At 38.4% G+C, this 25,529-nt stretch overlaps 1 protein-coding gene across 2 annotated transcripts in view; it reads left to right on the top strand.

The window, feature by feature from the left end:
- Positions 1-25,529, top strand: part of LOC150079048 (CD109 antigen-like) — a 1,092,235-nt gene that overhangs the window by 974,134 nt on the left and 92,572 nt on the right. For both annotated transcript variants that reach the window (XM_090384122.1, XM_090384121.1), the window contains exon 32: positions 13,566-13,678. In XM_090384122.1, coding sequence (XP_090240248.1) covers positions 13,566-13,678 — 113 coding nt within the window. The remainder of the gene's footprint in view (positions 1-13,565; positions 13,679-25,529) is intronic.

The following is a 25,529-nucleotide window of genomic DNA, read 5'->3' as shown; positions in this document are numbered from 1 at the left end:
CAATGTCATCTGCAAATCGTAAATGGTTTAGGTACTCTCCGTTCACATTGACTCCTTTCTGCGACCAGTCTAATCTTCTGAAAGCTTCCTCAAGGGCAGCAGTAAACAGCTTCGGAGATATTGCTCCTTGTCGAACTCCTTTCTCAATTTTAAATTTGCTACTGTCTTTGTCTAGTCTAATAAAGGAGGTAGCACTCTCATATATTTTCTTCAAAATCATAATATATGGGGTATCTATGCCTTGTCTTTCCAGTGCCCAAAATATTGCCTTATGCTGTATGGAGTCAAATGCCTTTTCATAATCCACAAATGCCAGGCATAATGGTGTTTTATATTCATTTGCTTTCTCCATTAGCTGTGATATTACGTGAAGGTGATCCATAGTTGAGAATCCTGTCCTAAAGCCAGCTTGCTCTTTCGGTTGATTCTCAACAAGTATTCTTTCTAATCTGTTAGTAATGACCCTTGTGAACAACTTGTAGATGTGGAATAACAAGCTAATTGGTCTATAATTTCCAATTTCTGATTTATCTTCTTTCTTATGCAGCAAAACTATGATTGCATTATTCCACTGCTTAGGTGCTCACACCTTTTCTAATGCACTTTGTGAAGAGCCTTGCCAGTTTTTGTGTTATGTCTCTTCCTCCCAATTTTAACAACTCTACAGTAACTTCATCTTCCCCCGGGGCTTTCCGATTCTTAATTTTCTTCAATGCATGTTCTACCTCATCAGGAAGAATATCGGGTATGTCGTATGTGTTGCTACTTTGCAATCCATCTTCCCCACTGCTGGTATCATTCCCTCGCTCCTTGTATAATTATCTATAGTAGTCTTCTGCTATTTGAATTATGCCTTCTCTGCTGTTTATAAGTACACCATCGCTATTCTTCAGTTTCAGTATCATTTGTCTTTCTGTATTACTGCTCATGGCTGCTGATTTAGATCCTTTGTTTTCCCTTAATGCTTGTTCTACTTTTCTTGTGTTAAATCTTCTTATGTCCTCTCTGAGTCTCTTTCTAATGGCTTTGCATAACTCAGTATACTCAATTTTCTCCCTGTCAGTGTTTTTCTTGCTTTTCATTTGTCGTCCTCGGTTCATCATGACAAGTGTTTCTTGATTCATTTTTTCTTCTTTGGATTTCTGTTTCCCTATAGGTTTCTTGGGCTTTATCACTTTCAGAAAGTTGTAATATTCCTCGTCGATATCTTGGTCCTGAGCAGTCTGCAGAAGCTCAAACTTGTTCTTAAATTCCAGTACATACTGCTTTTTCTCCTCCTCTGTTATCTCAAAGACCTTTGTATTATTGCATAATACTATTCTTGCATAATTCACGAGGCTACTAGAGACGGTCGTGTTCAAAGCCGCTAAGTGGATTTTTCTTATTTATTGATTTGAAATTATTGTTTTTCTAAAACTTTTGATTTAAATTTAGTAGTATAACATTATTTTGTGATTTTCTCATTAATTTGGTGTATTTATTTCTTACTCGGCCTGGTAATTGCATAAAAGTATCGGTAAGGGTTTCCACGTGTTTCAACTCCGCTGCCGTTCGTAATTTTCCCGCCTTTGTGATACGATAGTTATATACCGTACTAGATAGCGTTAGTTGAACTTCGTTAGCAGTTAAATTGTACGTTTAAAAAAATACATATAACGACTTAGATTACAAACGTAATATAATTAATTATATTTAACATAATTAATAACATAACATAATTAATTATAATTAATTAATAAATTAATAGAATCATGACTCAGACCAGAGCAGCAAAGCAAAAGGCTCAAGCTAATGGAAGTGCTGTGGCTCAGAGCAGAACTGAGGGGGGGGCAGTTGTCCTCTGACTCACAGCCTTATAAAATGCACTGTTTGCTTGATGTTTGCAGAGCAATCGGGTACGGGACATGATACTGCCAAGGGGGATGTCTTTGTGTGTGTGTGCGATGCAAGGAGTGTATCGATATCAGGCAACAACTCTGCGTTCTTGTGGGCCTATATGAGAGCTTGAAGGACAGGTTGCATGCCCTCGAAGAAACTAAATTGAGGGGCCCATCAAGCTCTCAGCTGCCCACATCAACGCCAGAGCTTGCACTCGGGCATCGCGTGACACAGAGGCAACCCCAAGGCAGAATGCGCTGGTCCCGAAGGAACTAGTAGTTGTTGGTGACTCTATTGTCAGGGAAACGGGGAACATGCTTTGTAAAAAGGATAGGTGGAACAGGACCAGGGTATGTCTGCCAGGGGCAAAGGTTGATGACGTTGTAGAGCGAATATCATCTTTTAAGGGCACAAAAGGTGATATAGTTGTACATGTTGGCACCCCTAGTAGGCAACCATTTCCGAATTATGTAAAATCTCACTATGATGGAAACGTAGACTAACAACATTCCATGCCCAAATAATTAATAAAATGAAATAAAATAGAATAGACTGACCATTATACCCCATTTCGACAGTGGACCACAGGGCCAATAATAGTCAGGGAATTTTCAATCTACTGGTTTGCCATGCTACTGGCAATTATTCTATTTTAGTTTAGCTTATTATAAGCAACATGTAGTGGATTGTGCTTTGCTGCTGCCACTGATTTAGCTTTTCTACTATTTTTTCTTATTTATTTTTAATATATATTTTTTTATTAATTTTTATCTCTCTATTTAATTTTTGAATTAATTGCATTATATATATATATATGCTCTTCTAAACTCTATTAATCTGTACAGTGTTTCGCCAGGAACAGGCTCAATTGGGCAATAGTGCATGCGCCAAAATACCACCACCACCAACAACAACAACAAAAACAATTTTTGTTCTGTTTTTTGTGATGAGGACTGAAAGCAGTACTATCTCTAGCCTAGACAAGTCCCATCAGACCAGATATCATCCATTATGAGATGATCAAATGTCTTTCATCTGATTCTGTGCATCAACTGCTCTGTACAACAGAGCAGTTCATTCTCAAAGCCAGTGAAGGATCCAGAATTTCAAACAGTTACTGCCCAATTGTTCTGAACAAGCTGCTTGTGCAAGATCCTGGAAAGGATGGTCATTGCCCACCTCATGTGGTATTTAGAAGCAATTGACCTCTTTTCAAGAATATAATGTGGCTTCCAAAGTGGAAATGTGAATTCATGCTGCTTTCCTCCAATGCAAGTGCCTGGTGACAATTTTCTTTGATATGAAAAAAGACTGCGGAGATTTGAAAATTTAAAAGATATCTACAATCTTAATCTTCAGCAGCCATTTAGCACTTTTTATTAAACATTTTTTGTTATATTGGTCTGCTCTCTCTCTCTCTCTCTTTTGACCTATTTAGGAAAAGGAGGGAGTTTCCCCGAGGGACAGTTCTAGATGTTAATGCTTTTTTCTGTCAAAGTTAATTCTCTTACTGAACAACTTTCTCTATCAGCAAAAACTGCCCTATTTGTTGATGATTTCAGTATCTTCTTTCAGTCATGTAATATGAGGGTCATCAAAAGGCAATTGCAACAAGCCAATGACCATGTCATTGGCTTGTTGCAATTGCCATGAACCTGAAACTGTTAGCCATTGCCCGGGAGGGCAATGGCTAACAGTTTCAGGTTTTCATCTCTGATGACAATCTGCATATACTTTTGTTGAAAGCAGAACCATCACCCTGAAACAGAACTGAGGCTCAAACAAAATTCCATTCCAGTAGCACTTAAGACAAAATTCTTAGGGCTTGCTCGTATTCGATAATAAGTTAACATTCCTACCATAGTATCTGTCAAATGCAGACAGAGTGCACAAGGGGGACTGAACCACCCTCATTCCATCTCATCTAATAACTGGGAGCAGACTGCTGCACTTTACTCTGCCTCTATCATGAACTTGTCCAAACTAAATTAGTTAGTGGATTACAAGTGTACACATCTGCTAGAAACAGTGTACTTCTATGGCTAGAGCCAGTTCACTATCTGCATTGCTATTTAGAACATTGTCTGTCCAGAATTTATACATAGAAATAACTGAACCACCTCCATCACTTTCACAAAAGCAGTTGTTGCCAAAATATACTTTTAAACTGAAATCCTTACAAGACCATCCCATGTGGACATTAGTTTTCAAGCCATGATGGGAAAATCTCTATAACATCTGTCAGACTGCATGCTGTGAATACCAAACATTAAGCCTGTTTGGTATTCACATCCAAGACCTGCACAGAGAGCTTAAAATAGTGGTAAACAACATTTCCCATTCACCAGGGCAATCCCCTTCCACCTTGGCATCTGTGCTACCAGTCTCCTTAGATTGATTTCCTGACTTTCTTGATCGGTGGCTCGAAATCAGAATCATCTGTGGGATCTGTTGCAGTCTTCCCAGGCAATATAATATCTGAGAAGATTGCCCATTCCCCATACACACCATATAGTTGTATGCTATAGAGCTAGCCTTGGACCACATTAGAACTATCAAAGGTGTATGGTATATACAGCTTCTTTAAATGCATTACATGCTTTATCGATGAATAAATATCATCCTCATCTAAGATATAATCCTGTCTAGGGTTCAGCAGAAGTTATATTCTTTTACAAATCTACATATATTTGCTTTTGCTAGATCCCAGCCACATTGAGATCAACAGTAATGATCCGGCAGATGTGGCAACTAGAACAGCACAATCCCAGAATCACAGCCTGCTAGTCTCCTATACAGATTTCGGACAAGTAATACAAAATATATTACACTCCTATGGCAACAATCATGGTATGGACAGGTCACAAACAAGTTGTTGTATCAGATTAAGCCCTGTAATCGAAACATGCAGTCTAGTCTGCACAAGAACCATGGCGCCGTAGTTGTTCTTGCTCGCTTCTGCATAGGAGATAGCATTCTTATAAATTTTAGGCTCCTATATTGCAAAACCTTTTTAACAAATAATAGTATTTTAACTGAATGCCCATGTTATAAACATGAACAACATATATATCTTTTACCGCTTCAGTCATCTGTTAGTGCCTTATACACACAGTCAGATACTATCTGACAGTGACCACGTGTTCGGCTTTTTTAATTATTTAAGATTGATAAACTTGTTTAGAGCTATTTAAATTGTATGCTTTTATTACGTTCACTTTTAATACTTATTTATATATTATTTATACATTTTTGACAATTTTGTATTCTTATATAGCCTACAAATCCTTTTTTGACGTAGTGACCAATTTTAATGGGTCACTGTTTTTCCTCCTTTTTATCTTTTACTTTTTTTTATGTAAATGTTTTTATTCATTTACCACTGTTTGCATATTTCCGTGCCAATAAACCCAAACCAAATGAGATAATCCTCTTAACCATCTGATACTCTTAATATCATTAATACCCACGGTACGATAGTATCACCTTTTGTACCCTTAAAAGATAATTGCTTCCTGCACTGTGCTTTTGCTACAGGCATTTTAAAGCTACCTTTTTGAAGTGTAGCTTTAAAGTGCTGGCACAATATTTTACAGCAATGATGTTCACTGATGAGGCTTGTGATACCGATTTTCATGGATTTGTTTTATGAAAACCTCAACAAAACTAATGGAAATAATGAGTTGTTTAAACTAGTGAAGTAGTTCTTAAATAAATAAAGTCAAAGTGAAAGAATGGATTGACTGTGACAGAAATTCTCCCATTTCCCAAACCTTTACTGATTCTGAAATTATTGATGTTGTTTAAGTCCTAAAGTAAACACCAATTAAGTAGTAATGACGGTGATGTGCTAGTTGAAGAAAATGCTCATAGTATAGATCATTTATGATCTGATTAATTCTATAGAAAAATAATCATTTTTACTACTGAGATGTAATATAAATGTAAGAAATAAGAATACAGCTATATATGCTAAAAGGCGCCTCCGTAGCCAGGTGGGAAGGAGCAGCAGTGCGTAGCACATGTTTCTTGATTAGACCGGGGTTCGAGTCCGTCACCACCAAATACGGAGGATGCGGAAAGGTCAGGAAATGACCACCGCATATCCCGGAGCAATATGGCCTTAGTTGCTAATGCTCCTAAAAACCAAATAACAACAAATAACAACAATATATGCTAAAAAAAAAAAAAAATTAAACCACAGCATAAACAAGTAAGAGACAAAACTGGTAGATTTTATTCAAGAAAATATCTGTTTTTTCATCCTCTCCTTCAACCTCCTGTAGTATTTATGGCTAATCCCAATCATCTATGGTGGCAAACTACATCTCTGTAGATCATCTAATGTTTTACAGCAAAATATAATAATTGTATTTTTATAGTAATAGATATTAACTGTGGAAGCTCAACCTTTTGCTGCACTAGTAATTGGTGATGTTATATATTTTTTAAGTTCCTCTGTAATTGATAGTGTTGGTTGATTTTTTCAAATATTAAAAAATGCAATATATTTGTTGTATTTATGTCATAAGATTACCAATTTAATCTACAGTCTTAGTTGATCTGCTTCTGTTAATTATTTTTCTTTTAACACTTGTAAATATAACACTTGTAAACACTTGTATGCCAGAGGTGTATTCAACTCTGGCAGTAAGCTAGAGAATCTTGTAATAACTGAGAATAATGTGGAGGAGAAATTGTTGAAGATAAACACAAGAAAGGCACATGGGGTGGATGGGATCTATCCAGTTATATTAAAGGAGGCAGCAAAGGAAGTAAGCAAACCCTTAGCCATAATTATGAAAGCTTCCTTGGACTCAGAGGAGGTACCCATAGACTGGAGATGTGCAAATGTGACATCAGTTCACAAAGGAGGATTAAAAGCTGACACAAGTAATTATAGACCTGTGAGTTTAACTTCTGTTCCCGGAAAATTAATGGAGGCACTGGTTAAAGAAGCACTGCAGGATCATATAGACAAGACTTCAGTTATAGCTCAGACACAGCATTGTTTTGTTAAGGGGAAGTCTTGCCTGACCAATTTGATTGGATACTATGATGCAGTCACAAAAGAACTGGATGCAGGGAATAACTTTGATATTATATACTTGGATCTTAGAAAGGCTTTTGATACTGTTGCACATGGAAGACTGCTACACAAATTGGAGCAGTGTGGCATTGGAGGCAAATTGCTGCTATGGATAAAGGGGTGGTTGAGGAGGAGAAGACAGAGAGTGGTAATCAATGGACACTGCTCATCGTGGACTAATGTTATTAGTGAAGTCCCTCAGGGTTCAGTATTGGGTCCATTATTGTTTTCTGTATTTATAAATGATATTAATGATGATATATCAAGCTTAATGTTTGCAGACGATACGAAGGTTGGCAGGGTTGTCAAGGACACTACTGACACTATGCTGCTGCAACAGGATCTGGAAAGGTTGAGCAGATGGGCTGAGAGGTGGCAAATGAAGTTTATTTAACATTGACAAATGTAAACTACTACATATGGGAAACAGCAACCCCAGAGCAACGTATCAACTCTGTGGTACTACACTGACAGTGGTAGAAAATGAAAGGGACCTGTGTGGTTGTGCAGGCAGGTATGAAGTTCTCTGAGCAGTGCAGAAGGGCTGCAAGAGTAGCTCATGGTGTATTGTCAATGATATATAGGAATTTTTCTAGCAGGGATAAGGAGGTGATTATTCCCTTGTATAAGGCAATGGTTAGGCCACATCTTGAGTACTGTATACAGGTCTGGAGGCCTCATTTCAAGAAGGATGTAGAGCTGCTGGAATGAGTACAGAGAAGGGCAACAAGATTAGTGAATGGAACAAAGGGGTGCTCTTACGAAGAAAGGCTTAAGTTTCGCAAATTACAGTGTCTGAAAACTAGGCACCAGCGAGGTGATCTGATAGAGGTGTATAAAGCCTTGAATGGTTTGAGCATGCTGAATGCTGATGGGATTCTTCCTCTTGCTCAGAATAATCACAGCTTATTCTGAGGGGACATAAATTCAAATTGAGGAAAGACAGATGTAGAATAGACGTGCGAAAATTTGCCTTTAGCCAGTGGGTGGTTGGTTGGTGGAACAGACTTCCATCCCTTGTCGTGGAAGTTGATAGCCTAAATAAGTTTAAGGCTCAGCTGGACAGGTATTTTGAACGAACAGAGGGGTGAAGTGGAAGCGGTTATTTTTTATTTAATTATTTATTTTATTTTTTTTTGGCTGATGCTGCATAAGCTTGCTTTCTTGCATCAAATGCCTCTACTAATGCTAATGCTAATATTCAATAAACACAGTTGGCTTATTTTCACTGTATTTGTGTTGCCTCGTAATTTATGCAATTTTTTGTGTTAAATTAAACACTACTTTTAGTCAGCATTCAAAGTAAGGTTAAGAAATCTAATTTCTATAAATATTATTTATCCAAGATAGATCAGATAATCAGACCATTTCAAATAAGTGAGATTATGCTGTAATACATAACAATATTCTTCTTAATTCTTAAATTAGCCCAGATGCAGTCTTTAAAAATTAGTCTAGATTATATAATCAACATAAGTTCTTTTATGATAATTAAAATAACTAAAAAATATTTTTATAAATTAATAAAAATATTATAAAACAGAATTAAATGAGATTGTCAGCATGGTTTATCATGAAAATAGAAAAAAATTTAAAAAATACTTCATAATCACCCTTCAGCAGCATCTGCACACTTGGATAAGCGGGTAAAGAAAAACAAATTCACTCTAATAAAAATGGGAGAGCTGACACAGTTAATTTTACCCTTATTCCTTTTCAAAAGCATGAGAATTCTTTATTCAGACTTCAGTAGTTGTAAAATGAATTTTGTTTGAAGATAAGATGCATTTAAGTATTATACAGCTGTCTCATGTCAATGGAATCTGTTGGTAAAAAAGGAAGCTTCTAAATAGAGTATCGTGTGAGTTTTTAAATCATGTTCTGTATTGTATTTTTAATTAACACACAGACAGTGCAACAGCATTATACTATATTAGCTATAACAAAAGCAAAAAAGGTTACATAAAAGTCATCTTATATTGTAAATTCCATAGTGAATTACCCTTTTCATTTACTTCATCCATGATGAATTGGCACCCAACTCAGAATAAATAGCAGTATAGGTATCACTCGTATAACATGGTAGTTCGGTTCCTATTAAATCTAGTGCAGTGTGAAACTGTGTTATACGGGACTAAAAACCATCACAAAATGGTGGGTATGTTCCAAAAGCTAACAAAAATACACATTTTTGTATAACTATCGGAAACTTAATATTTATTAAAAACAGTAATAACTGAACAAATGTCTTACAAACTGTGATACATATATGTCAGTAATGTACATTCATTTAATTTTCTTCACCTTCTAAACTTTTTTCTGCAGCATCTAGATGTGTATCTTCTGCTCTCTTTAAAAAATCAGTAATCTGGGTTTGTTTTCTTTTGCTTGATAGATCGTTATAAATTTCATGGTATGGAGCTAAGTATTTTTGAAGCTCCCTTTTGAACTTTGTGCTCCTTTCAGTCGAAGGATTGTGGGGAATGTTATGTGGGCGAGACAAAACGACGGCTCAAGGATCGTCTGGGGGAGCATGCAAATGCTATAAAAACCGATGATTACAATAAGTCTGCTGTGGCCGAACATTTTTGGGAGAAGCAGCATCAAATTTCTCCAGAGGATGCGGTTATCGTGGATCGAGCGCATGGGTTCTGGAACCGTAAATGGCTCGAGAGCCTACGAATCTGTTCATCCGACCACAATATTATGAATAGGGACAGAGGTATGCGTATGCATCCTCTGTTTGAAACTATCATCCTAAGTATGGATGAACGGTTTTGCTTAACACGTTCCCGAGCTATTTCCACTTCCAGTTCAGACCATGCGCCGACTGCACCACGTGTATAGGTACCGTGAGCCTGTTATATATGGACGTGCTGCAGGAAGTTTTGTTACTGCTGAGGAAGGAAGCCGATGCTTCCGAAAGCTCCAGAGAATTTTGTTTTTATCGCTTTTAATCCGATTTATTTTAGTGTATTTTATCTCAAGGATTTTATCACAGTTTTAATGTTTTTACATGTATTTAATTTAATTTAATATAATAGCAGTTTTTGTAAATATTTATTTTATTTTATTTTAATATGTAAATATTTTAGTTACAGTAAATACTTATTCTTATGGTTGGTGTGTGAGCTGATTTAATGCTAAAATATGAATTTTCCCAACCTCAGAGGCCTTTTTCAGGAAATAAGATTCTAATTGCTCGGCTAAGTTTTATGCCTTCCCATATGCTTTCTTTTTGGACTGGGAAACAGGAATAGCAGAAGCGACAGGCTGCTCGACTTCTGTGAACAGTACGATATTGTGACAACCAATACATTATTTGAAGTACCACAGAGAAGAACGTACACCTGGAGAGCACCAGGTGATATACAATGCTATCAAATTGATTACATACTAGTCAAGACAAGATACTGCAACCAAATTAAGTTGAGCCACGGTTATCCTGGAGCAGAAGTTGACAGTGACCACTGTCTCGTGATGGCAAAGTGCAATCTTACATTTAAGAAATTCAAATGAATTGGAAGGACTACATGGGATTTGGATAAATTAAAATATGAACATGCTAAGAGGAATTATGAAGAGAAAACAAATGAAATCATAGCTAACATAACGGGAGAAATCAACTGGGATTTGATAAAGCAAGGTATATTAAAATTAACGCAGGAGACATTAGGAAGGAGGAGCTTTGGTCCAAGGAAACCATGGATCACGGAAAAAATACTAGAACTCATACAAAGACGTACCCACAGAGGAGTGTCAAGAGAACTATAGATACACAAAGAACCTAATTACAACCAAGTCAGGAAGCAAAACAAGACTGGATGAATAAAATGGCAGAAGAAATTGATGAGGATTTGACAAAGGGAAGAACAGACAAAGCATATAGAAGGATTAAGTCATTACAGTACAATCCCAAAACGAGGAGCACGATGATTAAAGACAAACAAAGGAACCTACTGATGGACCCAGAGGAAATTGGTGAGCACTGGAAGGAATATCTAGAAGAACTCTACTGTGGAGAAGAAACAATTGATGAGAATGACTATATTGAAACAGAAGACAAGGTGGAAGAGGACTCTAAAGGCCCAACAATTACAAGGAGTGAATTTGTGAGCATTAAGTCAATTAAGGAACAAGAAAGCAGCAGGACCAGACAATGTCCAGGCAGAGCAACCCAAGAATATGGGAGGAGACATGAAAGATAGGGCTTTATCAAGTGATACAAAAAATCTATGAAAGTGGTGAAATCTCAGATGACTTTAATAAAAGCAGAACAATCACTCTTCCAAAGAAAGGAAATGCTAATGACTATGCTAATTACAGGACTATAACCCTACTGTTCCATGCATCCAAAATCATCTTGAATGTAGTGAAGAACAGGATCAAGAAAAGAATAGAAAAGGTCATCGATCAAGATCAGTTTGACTTCAGAACTTGACAAGGGACATTGCTTCTAGCAATGAAAACAATTCTTTAAAGATGAATGGAAATGAATAGGAGAACATACACTGCTTTTGTTGATATACAAAAAGTCTTTGATAACGTAAATTGGAAGAGTTGTTCAGAGTCATGAAAAACTTTGAAGGCTTATCCTGCATCTGTAAAAGACACAATGTACTGAAATAGATATTAATGGTACCATAAAGGAAGCAAGGATCAGGAGAGGTGTGAGGCAGGGTTGCTCTTTATCCCCCGTACCTTTTCAACATGTTCATCGAGAAATCCATAACAAAAATAAAGCAGGAAGTAAAGGGTATTAAGATTAATGGACAACAGATTCACTGCATCAGATTTGCAGACGACATAGCATTATTAGCTGTGTAAGATGTTGGAAAGGCTATCATTAAGGCTACAAGATTCACATATAAAAATAAATGCACAAAAGACTAAAATACTTGCTGTCACCAAGAATGATGAACAAATGAACAAACAAACAAACAAACATTAAAATGGGGAACAACAAAGTGGAACAAGTGAAACAGTTTTGTTATTTGGGGAATTTAATTACCCAGGACAACCGGTGCACTACAGAGATCAGAAGAAAAATTACCCCTGCCAAGAAAGCTTTCAGTAACAAGCAAAATATTCTAACCAGCAGACACATCAACAGGGAGACCGGGAAAAAGTTTGCTAAGTCATTCGTTTGGAGTGTGCTGCTGTATGGAAGTAAAACCTGGGCATTATATAAGCAAGATATCAAGAGACTGAAGGCATTGGAAATGTGGGTCTGGAGGAGGATGTTGAGGATTAGCTGGACCGAGCAACGATCCAACGAATCTGTCTTGAACCAGATGCAAGAAAAGCGGCAGCTACTCATGACGGCGGCAAAAAGACAATCTAAATTTTTAGGACGCACCCTAAGACATAACAAATTTTTAGTGAATATCTCAGAAGGAGGAAAAATATTGGGAAAGAAAGTAAGGGGATGACCAAGGGAGAAAATTTTGGAAAACCTAATGAGGAAAATGAACTTTATGGGATATGAGGAAATGAAACGTTCAGCAGTAGACAGAGATGTATAGTTGCAGCAACAAGGTGAAGCCTTTAGAGTTTGATGATGATATGCTTTCTAGTGTAAAATTTGAAACTTCAGAATTTTCATCTGTGCTATCATCCCCAAGTTGATTTGGTTTACTTCCAATGCCATTTCCACTAAATCCGCCTTAGTAGCCTTTTTTTCTACCAGTAATTCTTGGATGTCTTAAGTAGTCATATCATCAAAACCTTCCCCCTCCTACCAACTTAGGAAGTTCTACTATTTCACCGATTCCATTTACTGCCAGTTCAATCATATTTCCTGAATAAACTGACTCTGGCCATATAATTGTCCAACACGCTGTGCTGCTGTCATAAGGGCCAGTGGCATTTCAACTAAATATTAGTTTACACCTAGTGAACTTTTCATTTTGTTTTCCATTTAAAATGATAAACTGAAGCAAATTGAGGGCTTCTGATTATATTTCAGCTATAATTGTCGTGTTTACCAAATTGTCGTGTTGTATAAAGGTTGCAAATGCTCATTTTGGAATATTTTGAGAGCACCTGTCAAATATTACTTAGCTTTGCCTTAACTATTAATAAATATCTTTTTTTATATTTCTATTTGTGATGGTAGTCAATGTAACATACCATTGCAAAAAAGGGTTAGAAATGTGAAAATTCCTAGATGATGCACTTTCTTTGAACACCAATGTATAAGTACGAGTGCGGTAGTTATGCGAGGATTGTCATAATTTATCAATCATTTTGTAGAAGTACCACGTTATATTGGGGTTGCCTGTTTACTTCTCTTCTGGAGAAGTGCTACTTATATGAGATGCATGAGTGGAGAAAACTCATTGTGAAGGGATTCACAGTATAAGATACTGTGAATCCCTTCACAGTATCTTATACTGTGAATGTCTTTCATTATACATTATCTTATCTCATTTCATTATATTATATCAGTAATTCATCCATTTCATTTCACTATATCTATGTATAATATGTATAATATTACCACTAACCATACATTAGTTATACATTTTTTTTTTCCACAGCTTGAAGCATTGCACTAAAACTAATTTAGCATTTTTAATGTCAACATGTCTTGTAGATTTCATGGACATTTAATTTGGCTGTATCAGGTGAATCTCCAGCTTTCTTCCTTAATGCTCTATTGGATAAAACATCAACAGAAAGTTATTTACAGTTGAGCATCTGCACTCAGTAAGTATTTGATTACCCAGCAGATAAAAATATTTATTTATTTAGACTGTATCATCTAAAGTACCCAGTTTCTTGTGTTCAATAATCAAATTACTGATCAAACTGTTAGACAAGCTGCTATCGCCTCTACATTGGGGGTAAGTGGCATAGCTTGTAAGGGGTATGGTTACCTCCAAGGATGGCTACTTCTCCACTGGCAGGTCCAACCCCAGCTCTGTCTTTACAAATAATTACAGTTGCGCAAGTGAGGGTTCTCATTTGCCTTTAAATAGGTCTTCTGTAAGCAAAAGCAAGTTGGCTTGTGCTTATACAGCAGGGTCTTGATGGCTTTTGAAGGGCTGAGGGCTATATTTTTTCAGACTTGGATTTCTCTTTCTTTGGAAAGAATGGGCATTGGCCTTATCTGTTTCTTCTTCTTAATCTGCAGAGAGTTCCAGGACTGAGTCATCTGGTACCTCCTTGTCTTTGACATCCATCTTTTCTTGTGTTATTGGATGGTTCTTCTGGTTTTTGTGGCTTTTCATAACCACTTGGTTTCAGTAGTGTGGAGCACTGTGAGTTATTGATATTAGCGTGGCATCTGACTGTTTTTTGTGTGGATTTTTTGAGAACTCAATAAACAGTGTGCAAAAAGAGTGAATGACTCTTTTGGTGGGATTAACTAATCAATTTGCATTGCAATGGAATCTTTCCCTGCAACTTTCTCTACATATATAGACTTTTTACTATTTATTGGCTTGATTGCTTTCCTTGTCTCCTGATAGGATACATTCAGGTCTATCTTCAGACAGGTGCCTCCGTAGCCAGGTGGGAAGGAGCAGCAGTGCATAGCACACACTTCTTGATTAGACCAGGGTTCAAGCCCGTCACCACCAAATACGGAGGATGCGGAAAGGTCAGGGAATGACCACCGCACCGGAGCAATATGGCCTTAGTTGCTAATGCTCCTAAAAACCAAAATAACAACAACAACTATCTTCAGACTTTGGATCTCGTTTTTCTCTTTCTGCCACTGGCATGCCCTGGATTATGCAAGCCACAAGTTAACTCACTTGTGCAGTTAATGCAAGTGGACTTGGTGGCTGTACATGTAGTGCTTTCATGGTCTTTTGCAAATGAGGACAGGCAGCTGCTCCATGGCAAGTCATCTGTGAATGCTAATATTTTTGGCATTTAAAACATCACAGTAAGTTTAGGATGTATGGCGTTATACTGCAATTTGTGTACCCAGCTTTTATCGAGTTAGAGGATGTTGAAGAGTTAAATGTAAGGATGAGGTTTCTAGTTGGTACTAACTATCCATCCTTTCGTATGGAAAATCTTTTTATGGCTACCACTCCCTGTGGATTTAGTTCAGGGCAATTTCCTCCTCAGTAACCTCAAGGAGGTCTGACTCTCAGGTGATAAATTTAGTGTTCTGTGTGTGCCATGGTAATCAGTATTCCTCCCCTCAGAGTAGGTGCTCATTGCCATGAGTGCCTGTCATTTTTCTTTCAATTAATAGGTTCCCAGAACGAAGCCTCTTAACTGATTACGGGGAAACAAAAATATAAATTTCGCAATGAAACTTGAACGTTTCTTAAAGTACAATGTGCTAGATAAACAGATCCAACAATGGCAAATTTCTTGTTTATTAAACTACACGGTCCACCATTAGAATTATGGAATCCAAATTTTTATGTCCGAACTTGGTTGTGGTTTCATCGTTCTACTGTTGACCAACAAACAAAAAGGGCAGTCACACAAGAATACATAATCAATCCTGTATGGGAATTTATATGATTCTTCTGAACAGTAATTTTTATATTATTTTGGAGTTTTTGTTTTTGTTTTTTTCATTTATTGTTATAAATAAACAAATATTCTAATCTTTAACTTATTTATTTTTACAAATGAAAACAGCATAGGTAACTATTTGTAGTTAATTGACGAGCATTCGGTACCACTTTTTTTCAGCAATACACCTCTCCCGCTCGCACCCGAAGTTTTCATACAACTGCAGTTTAAACAGATGTGTCAATACCACCCAACATCTCACTAGCTAATTAGGTTAAAGCAACTTAGGATGGCACTAATGATATCAAGAGGAGACCAGCAGAATTAATTAAAAAGTACAGGTCACTGTTGAAAAAAAGCCGTGAATTAGGGTTGAATTTGAAAGTGTCTGCAATTCTGCCCAGACACGATAGGAGGGAGTATATGAGAGCCTTGTAGATCAATTTGGCCCTGGAAAGATTGTGCAAAGGCTCAAGGGATAGAATTTTTTGTAGCCTGGACTGTACTTGTTAACAGGAGAGACTGCTTCTACAGGGATGGGATACACTTAAATAGAAAGGGTGCAAGAATATTTGCTGATGCTATCGAGGCAGTTTTAGGTGGGTCGTAAAACTGCTAGTTTAGGGGGAGACAAAGACTAATAGATTAACAGTAGCCACTGGCACAGGTGAAAGAGATTCTTGCACTGCTTCTATTGGAATGAGTAGAAGCCTGAAAAACAAGATTCAGGATATTTCAGAGACTGCTGGAAGTCATTGCGGTACAAGTAAACACATGCGTTGTGTTAGGGTAGCTAAGAATAGAAACAGGTGCATGTATACTTGCGTGTACACCAATGCTAGGAGTTTAGTAAATAAATTTGATGAATTTGAGGTATTGCTCAAAACATCAAAGGCAGATATTGTTGGGATATCAGAGACATGATGTCACACAGATATAAGGAATGCAGAACTGGAATTTCGGGAGTACAACACCTACAGAAAGGATAGACAGGATAGGAAGGGAGGAGGGGTAATGCTATTAGTTAAGAAACACATAAAATCCAAAGAAGTGAAGCCAGTCGACATCGCTGGACAGTGCAGTGTCGAGTCAGTTTGGTGTGACATAAGCATAGGGAGATCCAAATTGAGGGTACGAGTGTGCTATAGGCCTAATGACTCTGATGAGTATAAGAAACTGTACAGGGAAATAGAGTGGGCCAGTAAATCAGAGAGTCTTATAATGGGGGATTTTAATTTCCCAGATATTGACTGGAATTTGGGGGCTGGTCACTCACACACTAGCAAGGCTTTTGTGGATTTATTGGATGATTGTTTTCTACATCAGCATGTTCGGGAGGCAACTAGAGGGAGTAATACTCTTGATTTGATTATCAGTAGTGATTCTTCATGCATTAAGAATCTGCAGATAAATGAACCACTAGGTGGCAGTGATCACGGTGTGCTGAAGTGGGATTTACTCAAAGAGGTAACTACCATTAGGGGTAAAGGGAAGGGTTATTGCTTTCGTAAAGGCTATTACGATGGACTGAGACAGTATTTAAATTCTATACAGTGGGACCAACTGATGATGTTACCAACAGCAAATTCAAAATGGGAAGCATTCAAAGAACTTATCTTGGAAGCTACTAGGCTTTACATACCAACTAAGAAATATTGTTCAAGGTCTAATTGAACTAATGAGACATATGGCAGAGAAGAAAAATGAATGGGATACATAAAAATTAACACGTGACACAGAAGCCTATGATAGATACAAGTTGATCTGTAACCAAGTTAAAAAGGAGGTTAGGCAGGTGAAGGCAGATTACGAGAAATCTTTGGCAAGGGATGCAAAGAAAAACAGCAAAGAGTTCTTTACTTATGTAAACTCTAGAAGGAGGGGAATGAATCACATTGGTCCACTTGGTATCGATGCTTCAACTGTTGATGATCCTGCTCAGGTAGCTAACAATCTAAATGAATATTTTGCATCGACATTCACACATGCGAAGTTATTCAGTGAGGGGAATGCCAGAGGTGTATTCAACTCTGGCAGTAAGCTAGAGAATCTTGTAATAACTGAGAGTAAAGTGGAGGAGAAATTGTTGAAGATAAACACAAGAAAGGCACCTGGGATAGATGGGATCTATCCAGTTATATTAAAGGAGGCAGCAAAGGAAGTAAGCAAACCCTTAGCCATAATTATGAGAGCTTCCTTGGACTCGGGGGAGGTACCCACAGACTGGAGATGTGCAAATGTGACCCCAATTCACAAAGCAGGATCAAATGCTGACACAAGTAATTATAGACCTGTGAGTTTAACTTCTGTTGCAGGAAAATTAATGGAGCACTGGTTAAAGAAGCACTGCAGGATCATCTAGACAAGACTTCAGTTATAGCTCGGACACAGCATGGTTTTGTTAAGGGGAAGTCTTTCCTGAACAATTTGATTGGATACTATGATGCAGTCACAAAAGAACTGGATGCAGGGAATAACTTTGATATTATATACTTGGATCTTAGAAAAGCTTTTAATACTGTTGCACATGGAAGACTGCTGCACAAATTGTGCAGCAGAGTGTGGCATTGGAGGCAAATTGCTGCTATGGATAAAGGGATGGTTGAGGGAGAGAAGACAGAGTTGTAATCAATGGACAATGCTCATCGTGGACTAATGTTATTAGTGGAGTCCCTCAGGGTTCAGTGTTGGGTCCATTATTGTTTTCCGTATTTATAAATGATATTGATGATGGTATATCAAGCTTAATGTTCAAGTTTGCAGACGATACGAAGGTTGGCACGGTTGTCAAGGATACTACTGACGCTGTGCTGCTGCAACAGGATCTGCAAAAGTTGAGCAGTTGGGCTGAGAGGAGGAAAATGAAATTTAACATTGGCAAATGTAAAGTACTACATATGGGAAACAGCAACCCCAGAGCAACATATCAACTCTGTGGTACTACACTGACAGTGGTAGAGAATGAAAGGGACATGGGGTTGGTTGTGCAGGCAGATATGAAGTTCTCTATCAGTGCAGACGGGCTGCAAGAGTAGCTCATGGTGTATTGTCAATGATATATAGGAATTTTTCTAGCAGGGATAAGGAGGTGATTATTCCCTTGTATAAGGCAATGGTCAGGCCACACCTAGAGTACTGTATACAGGTCTGGAGGCCTCATTTCAAGAAAGATGTAGAGCTGCTGGAACGAGTACAGAGAAGGGCAACAAGATTAGTGAATGGAACAAAGGGGTGCTCTTACGAAGAAAGGCTTAAGTTTTGCAAATTACAGTGTCTGGAGACTAGGCACCAGCAAGGTGATCTGATAGAGGTGTATAAAGCCTTGAATGGTTTGAGCATGCTCAATGCTGATGGGATTCTTCTTCTTGCTCAGAATAATCACCTAAGAGAGCATAAATTCAAATTGAGGAAAGACAGATGTAGGATAGACGTGCAGAAATTTGCCCTTAGCCAGCGGGTGGTTGGTTGGTGGAACAGACTTCCATCCCTTGTCGTGGAAGTTGATAGCCTAAATAAGTTTAAGGCTCACCTGGACAGGTATTTTGAACGAACAGAGGGGTGAAGTGGAAGTGGTTTTTTTTTGTTTTTTTTTTTTTTGGCTGATGCTGCATAAGCTTGCTTTCTTGCATCAAATGCCTCTACTAATGCTAGTGCTAACTTTATCAATCACAGGAAAAGATAATTCTAAAACGAAAACCAGCAATGCCACCAACACCCCAATTAGTATTCCAACTGATACTCCAATGGTCTCAAAGACAAAAAAATTAAACCAGTAGACTGTAAGAAAACTGAACCACCCACCAACACTATGGAAGTGGATATACACCAAGATTATGAAGAACCTATCCTAGAATTCCATGGCAATGACAGTGGAAGACTGTATGTAAGGTATATTTGTGTGAGACAGTACCTGGGATTTCTCCCATCCCTGCATGTGTTCGCTGTATCGAGGACAGCACACTGTCAAGCCAGAGACTTGAAAGTGTGTGGGCCGTGTCTGTCCAGTGTGATGTGTTGTGCCCATTGTTTGTCTGGCTTATTGACCACCAGGCCCCTAGTGGGGCTGACATTGCCCATACCTCGACACGTGGAGGCCAGCCGGGTGTGTCCAATATCACAAGTTGCTCTGGCAGGTCCTGCTACCTAGTTTCCAAGGATTTCAGTGGCTAGGACCAAAAAAATAAAAGAAAAAAATTCACACATTTGATATTAATGCTTAATGAGATTGCTGTTAAGAAATTTCTGGTTGGTGTTGAATGCTAGAAAGATGTGTTAAAAGGCCTAATAGGTCGAGCAAAATTTTGATGCTAGATGAAAGATAATAGTGGGTGGAATGGGAGGCTGAAGACTGGGGAGCAGAAGTATAAGGGGTCAACTGAAGAGATGATCCTTGTTAGTTACTTCCCCCTGCCAGAGATAGGGGTTGGAAGCAGGCTGGGCTAGGTGTCCATCCTGGATCGGCTTACGGCTTAGACAGCGATTAGCTGTAGTCCTGGTCTTTGTTCCAATATCTTGGTTGTCCTTTTCTTGTGGTGCTGGTCACATACATGTGTTTAGTCAAGTATGACTGTCCTTTCCTTGGGATCAATTTCCTTTTGTCTCATCTCTGGTTTAAGTCAAGTGTGCAGTGCCGGTTGTCACTAATTCTTGTGGTTACTTGTGGTTTTTGAGTCAACTGTTGGGTTGACAGGAAGCTGTTTGTAGTTGCTGTTTCTCTAGGTGTTTTGAGGTCACAAACTTGAGGTTTTCCTGTTTGTCGCAGTAGGACCTTCCTGTCATCACTTGTAGTGCTGGGGTGGAGACTGTGTGGCAAGCTCTTGTCATGGTGAGTAGCACCGGTCTCTGGATGGTGAAAAGCTTTCTAGAATTTACTACAGTCGTGGCTTTGTTGAACCAGACTCCAGAGGCATAAGTCACCGCAGGGATGAATACAGCTTTGTATAAGTGGGCAAAGGCGCGCCTCTTCAGCCCCAAGTCTTTTCTTGCCACTCTATTTATCATCGCTGCATAGGTTTTCATTTTCTTCGGTAGATTTTTTAAGATGTATTAGAATGTGAGGCTTCTGTCCAGGGTGATGCCCAAGTATTTTAGTTCAGTCGTTAGTTTAATGGTTTTGTCCTGTATTTTGATTAGCGGCAACATTGTTGGGGCAAGATGCCCTTTTAGCAAGATGGATCAAGTTTTGATTAGTGATATTTGTAGACGATATAGCTTGGTCCAGTGTTGCAGAACAGTCACAGGGTTGTTGGCAGCAGTTTCAATCTGCACCCTAGAGTTTCCAGCTATGAGCAAGTTAAGATCAGCAGCAAAGGCCTGCACTTCAACCCAAGCACGGTGCTAAGTACTATAGGTTCGAATACCTCTCATGTTTGGGGTTCATATAAAAAAAAAAAAAAAAACTCGGACATCCCCCAGATCCATGGCCAGAAATTCATATAGCACATAGTTCCAGAGGAGAGACCCAAGCATAGAGCCCTGCAGGCAACCCCTATGTATTTGTCATTCAAGTTTGGCAAAGGGTGTCTTAACAACAACTCTTCTATTTGAGAGGTAGTTTTGATGCAAGAATATAGGCTTTGGGGTAGTTCTGCCCTCCTCAGCCATGCCAACGACGGTATGGATACTGGATGCCTCTTATTCCCAAAAAAGACCATGAAAAAAATGCCCTGCATACAAAAAACAGTCAGAGGAATCATCCTCAGCCAAACCAAATTATTGCCTAGCATTGTACAGTGGAACTGATTTCATTTTATTTGATTTTTAATGGCACATTAGCAGCTAAGGCCATAATGCGCCAAGTCAAATTTAAGAGGCAACTTAACATTTTGGTAGCCTAGGCTACCACGTCAAGCAATTAACTATTATGTAAAAAAGGTATAAAGTAAAAGCATATAAAGTATAAAACTTAGTATCTTTGTATACAAATTAATAGATTGTTAATTAATATTAGATATTTGTATACAAATTAATAGATTGTAAAAAGTTAAAAACGTCGGACATATTGTCTCTGTCATCTATTATCTGACTGAGTGTAAATGGTTCAGTCAAATTATTAAAAGCGGTAAAACACAAGCGTTGGGCTTCTATAAAAACAGGACATTCTATAAAAATATGACTGATGGTTAAAATAACTTTACACATCTTGCACATAGGTGGGTCATCCACCCTCAGCAAAAAGGAATGTGTTAGATGACTATGATCTATGCGGAGCCGAGCAAGAACAACTTCGTCTCTTCGAACCCTGCATAGACTGGACTGCCATTTCGTGATTACAGGCTTAATGTGATGTAGTTTATTTATAGCCCGTGTGTGCCAGGAATCTTGCTATTGGGAATGTAATCTAGAGCATATTATTTGCCTGTAGTCTGTATAGGGGACTGACAGGCAATGATTATCCAGGGAAATGGCTGATTTGGCAGCAGTATCATCTAATTCATTTCCCTGGATCCCAATGTGGCTTGGGATCCAGCAAAAGCGAATATCAAATTCTAATTCCACGAGAGACTGAAAGACTGAATGATATAAAACACTGAATGATGGCCACTGAAAGACTGAATGATGGCCACTGAAAGACTGAATGATGGCCACTGAAAGACTGAATGATATAAAGCAAAAATAACTTTTACAACCACACGTTTTTTTTAAATTTTTTATTATTTTATTTGGAAATATAATTAATGGATTTTTTTAGTATTATGTGTGAAAAAACAACATCCCTCAAATGACCACCAATTCCCTGCTCACAAATACATGCTCTTTCCACAGCATTTTCCATGACCATACGCAAGGTTTCAGGTCATAAACATCGGATTTCGACTCGAATGTTTTCCTTAAGTTCTTGAATTGTTCGAGTTTATTTACATAAACCCATTCTTTCAAGTAGCCCCACAAAAAGAAGTCTGGAGCCGTCAAATCAGGGGAACGCGGCGGCAAAACAAATTCAGCATTTTTTGAAATTATTCGTTCACTGAAAATTTCTTGCAGGAGGTCCATCGTCGCCCTGGCAGTGTGCACAGTAGCACCATCCTCTTGGAACCATACCTCCTGATTATCTTCGACCACTGGGCATAAAAAATTTTCATTGTCCTATACAGGGCCCCGTTGATTCTTTCTGGCTGACCTTCCTCATTTTCAAAGAAATAGGGGGCCAATAACTCTTTCAGCCATAACACCGCACCAAACAGTGCATTTTTGGGATGCAATTGATGCTGATATAATTCCTTGGGATTCTCAGTACCCCAAAATCTGCAGTTTTGTTTGTTGATGTACCCATTTAAATGAAAATGGGCCTCATCAACTCATTATCAAGTTGTTCAAAAAGTTGTTGTTATCTCTGGCTAGGTGTTGAAATTGAATGGCATTCTGCAGGTGCTGCTGAGTATCCTGGGGTAGTAAAGCTTGGACCATTTGGATCTTGTATGGAAACATTTTTAAATCCAGTTTCAGAATCTTCTGAAGCGATGTTCTGGCGATGCCTAGTTGAGCAGAGCGACGACGGGTAGCGGCAGATGAATCCTCAAGGACACTCTGCCATACAGCTTCCACCACTGCGTCAGTGTGCACAGTGTGCTTAGGACCTCTTCCCGGAAGATCGCCGACTGATCCAGTTCTTTCAAACTGGGCGATTAGGTTCCAAATCATGTTATCGCTAGAAGATACTCTTACTTTAAAATGTTGCTGGTATTTTCTCTGAGTTTCAATAATTGATCTTTCACTGGAATAGAAAAACCCAATGAGTTTTACTTGTTGCTGGACATCATACGTAGCCAAGGAATCCTCTATAACCTGTAAAAAAAGAAAAGAAAATAAAACAGATTGAAAATGAACAAGTTATGAATTTTTCAATGGCCAGCCTGTAGAGTCTGTAACACGCTTCACGAATCACAATGAATCATATACTTTTGGTAGTCGCGATTTTTAATGCGATCTAGGACTGTTTCTATTGCATGCAACTCTGCAGTATAAATGCTAGTTTCTTGTGGGATCTTATTGGATAACGTTTTGTGAGGGAACACAACAGCAGATCCCACATAACATTCTAACTTTGAGCCATCTGTATAGACTGGCAGAAAGTCAGAATACTGCTGTCTATGTGATGCAAAGAGTTGCTGGTAGACAGATGGCAGTATAGTAGCCTTCTCCCAGATCTTAAGGGAGAAATCACAAGTTGGAAAATAGGCATGCCAGGGTGGAAGGAATTGCCTGGGTGACTGGGCAACGTTGTCTACTGTCATGTCTAGTTCATCCAACAGCCCTTGAATCTGAATACCAAAAGGTTTGTTGGCAGTCTGACAGGTGTTGTAGAGGTTTTCCCAGCGTGGCTCAAAAACGAATGCCCACGTTTGATGATAGGGCAGGGATTTTAATTTGAAGGCGTACTGTAAGGACAACTGCTTACGTTGAAGATCTAGAGATGGTTCATTAGCTTCAACATAAAGGCTTTGGACAGATGTGAGAAATGCTCCAGTGGCTGTCCGGATGGCCTGACAGTGGATTGGATCTAACCACTGAAGTACACACTCTCTCTCTAACAGAACCATAAACCTGAGACCCATAATCGAGTTTGGAACTGACAAGTGCTCAGTAAAGATGAAGAAGGGTAAATACGATATGCGCCCCACGAAGTTGATGAAAGGGCACGAAGGATGTTAAGCCCTTTAACACATCTTGTCCAAAGGTGACAAATATGTTGTAAAAATGTCAGCTTCTTGTCGAAAATAAGTCCAAGGAATTTGAATTCTGCTACAACTGGGATGTTGTTTTGCCCAAGCTTTAATTCTGGGTCAGGATGAAGATTACGTTTGTGACAGAAGTATACACAAACAGTCCTCTGTGGTGAAAATTTGAACCCATTAGCCAAAGACCAAGCTGTAAGATAATCAATGGTTTTCTGCAGTTGCCTTTCAATAATCCTCATATTGCATGAATGACAAATAGCAAAATCGTCAACATAGAGGGCATTGTTTACCGTGGGTGGAAGTTGTTCTGTGATAGTTTATTTTGATTGCGAAAAGCGTGACACTTAGAACGGATCCTTGTGAGACTCCCTCTTCCTGAGAGAACACTCGCGAGAGGGTGGATCCTAAACAAACTTGAAATTGGCGATTCGAAAGAAAGTTTTTAATAAAAAGAGGAAGATTACCTCTAAGACCAAAGTTATAGAGGTCTTTTAATATTCCAAATTTCCAGGCTGTGTCGTACGCTTTTTCAATATCAAAGAATACTGCTACCAGATGCTCGGATTTAATAAAAGCACCACGAATGGACGTTTCCAATCAGATTAAATGATCCAGAGTGGATCTATTTCTTCGGAAGCCGCACTGAGTCCTGGAAAGCTGACCATATATTTCCAAATATCATACAAGGTATGCATTAACCATTCTTTCCAGGACTTTGCACAAACAGCTTGTCAGAGCGATATGACGATAGTTACTTGGATTTCTAGGATCCTTTCCTGGTTTTGGGAAAGCAAGATAGCCTTTCGCCAGGAATCTGGAAATTGTTTGTTAATAAAAATTCTGTTAAACAAAATTAAAAGATGATCCTTAGATTGTAGTGAGAGGTGTTTTAACATTTCGTAGTGGATGTCATCGGGCCCCACAGCACTTGCATGCGTGAGAAAGAGTGCTGCATTTAGCTCTAACTGTGAAAAGGGCTTCTTATACGATTCAAGCCCTTTTGAATAGAAGCTCAGTGGGTTTTTCTCACTTTTCTTTTTCAGGGCAAAAAAACTCTGCAAGAAAAGATGTTATTGCCGAGATTTTTGCAAATGTTTCCCCTAAAGTATTTGCAGTTGCAAATACTCTAGGGGAAACATTTCAATCTGCAATTGGACATCCATTGTGCTCAAGGACATGGTGGATATTTTCCCTTCATTTTCCGGATCTTATCCCAGACAACTTTTGAGCTGACAGCCTGAGTTATGGATGATGTAAAATGAATCCAAGATTTCCTTTGCCTCTGACATCGTACATAATGCACTTTCGCATGTGCACGTTTAAATGATATTAAATTTTCAGCAGAATATCCTCCAGGCTTTGTTTTGTGCTTTTTTTGCTGCTGTGCATTCTGAATT

Source organism: Mastigoproctus giganteus, chromosome 10 (genome assembly GCF_048544385.1).
Source record: "Mastigoproctus giganteus isolate SK-2022 chromosome 10, ASM4854438v1, whole genome shotgun sequence".
Lineage (NCBI taxonomy): Eukaryota > Metazoa > Arthropoda > Arachnida > Uropygi > Thelyphonidae > Mastigoproctus > Mastigoproctus giganteus.
Note: the sequence above shows the minus strand (reverse complement) of the source record. Positions and strands in the feature narration are given on the sequence as shown.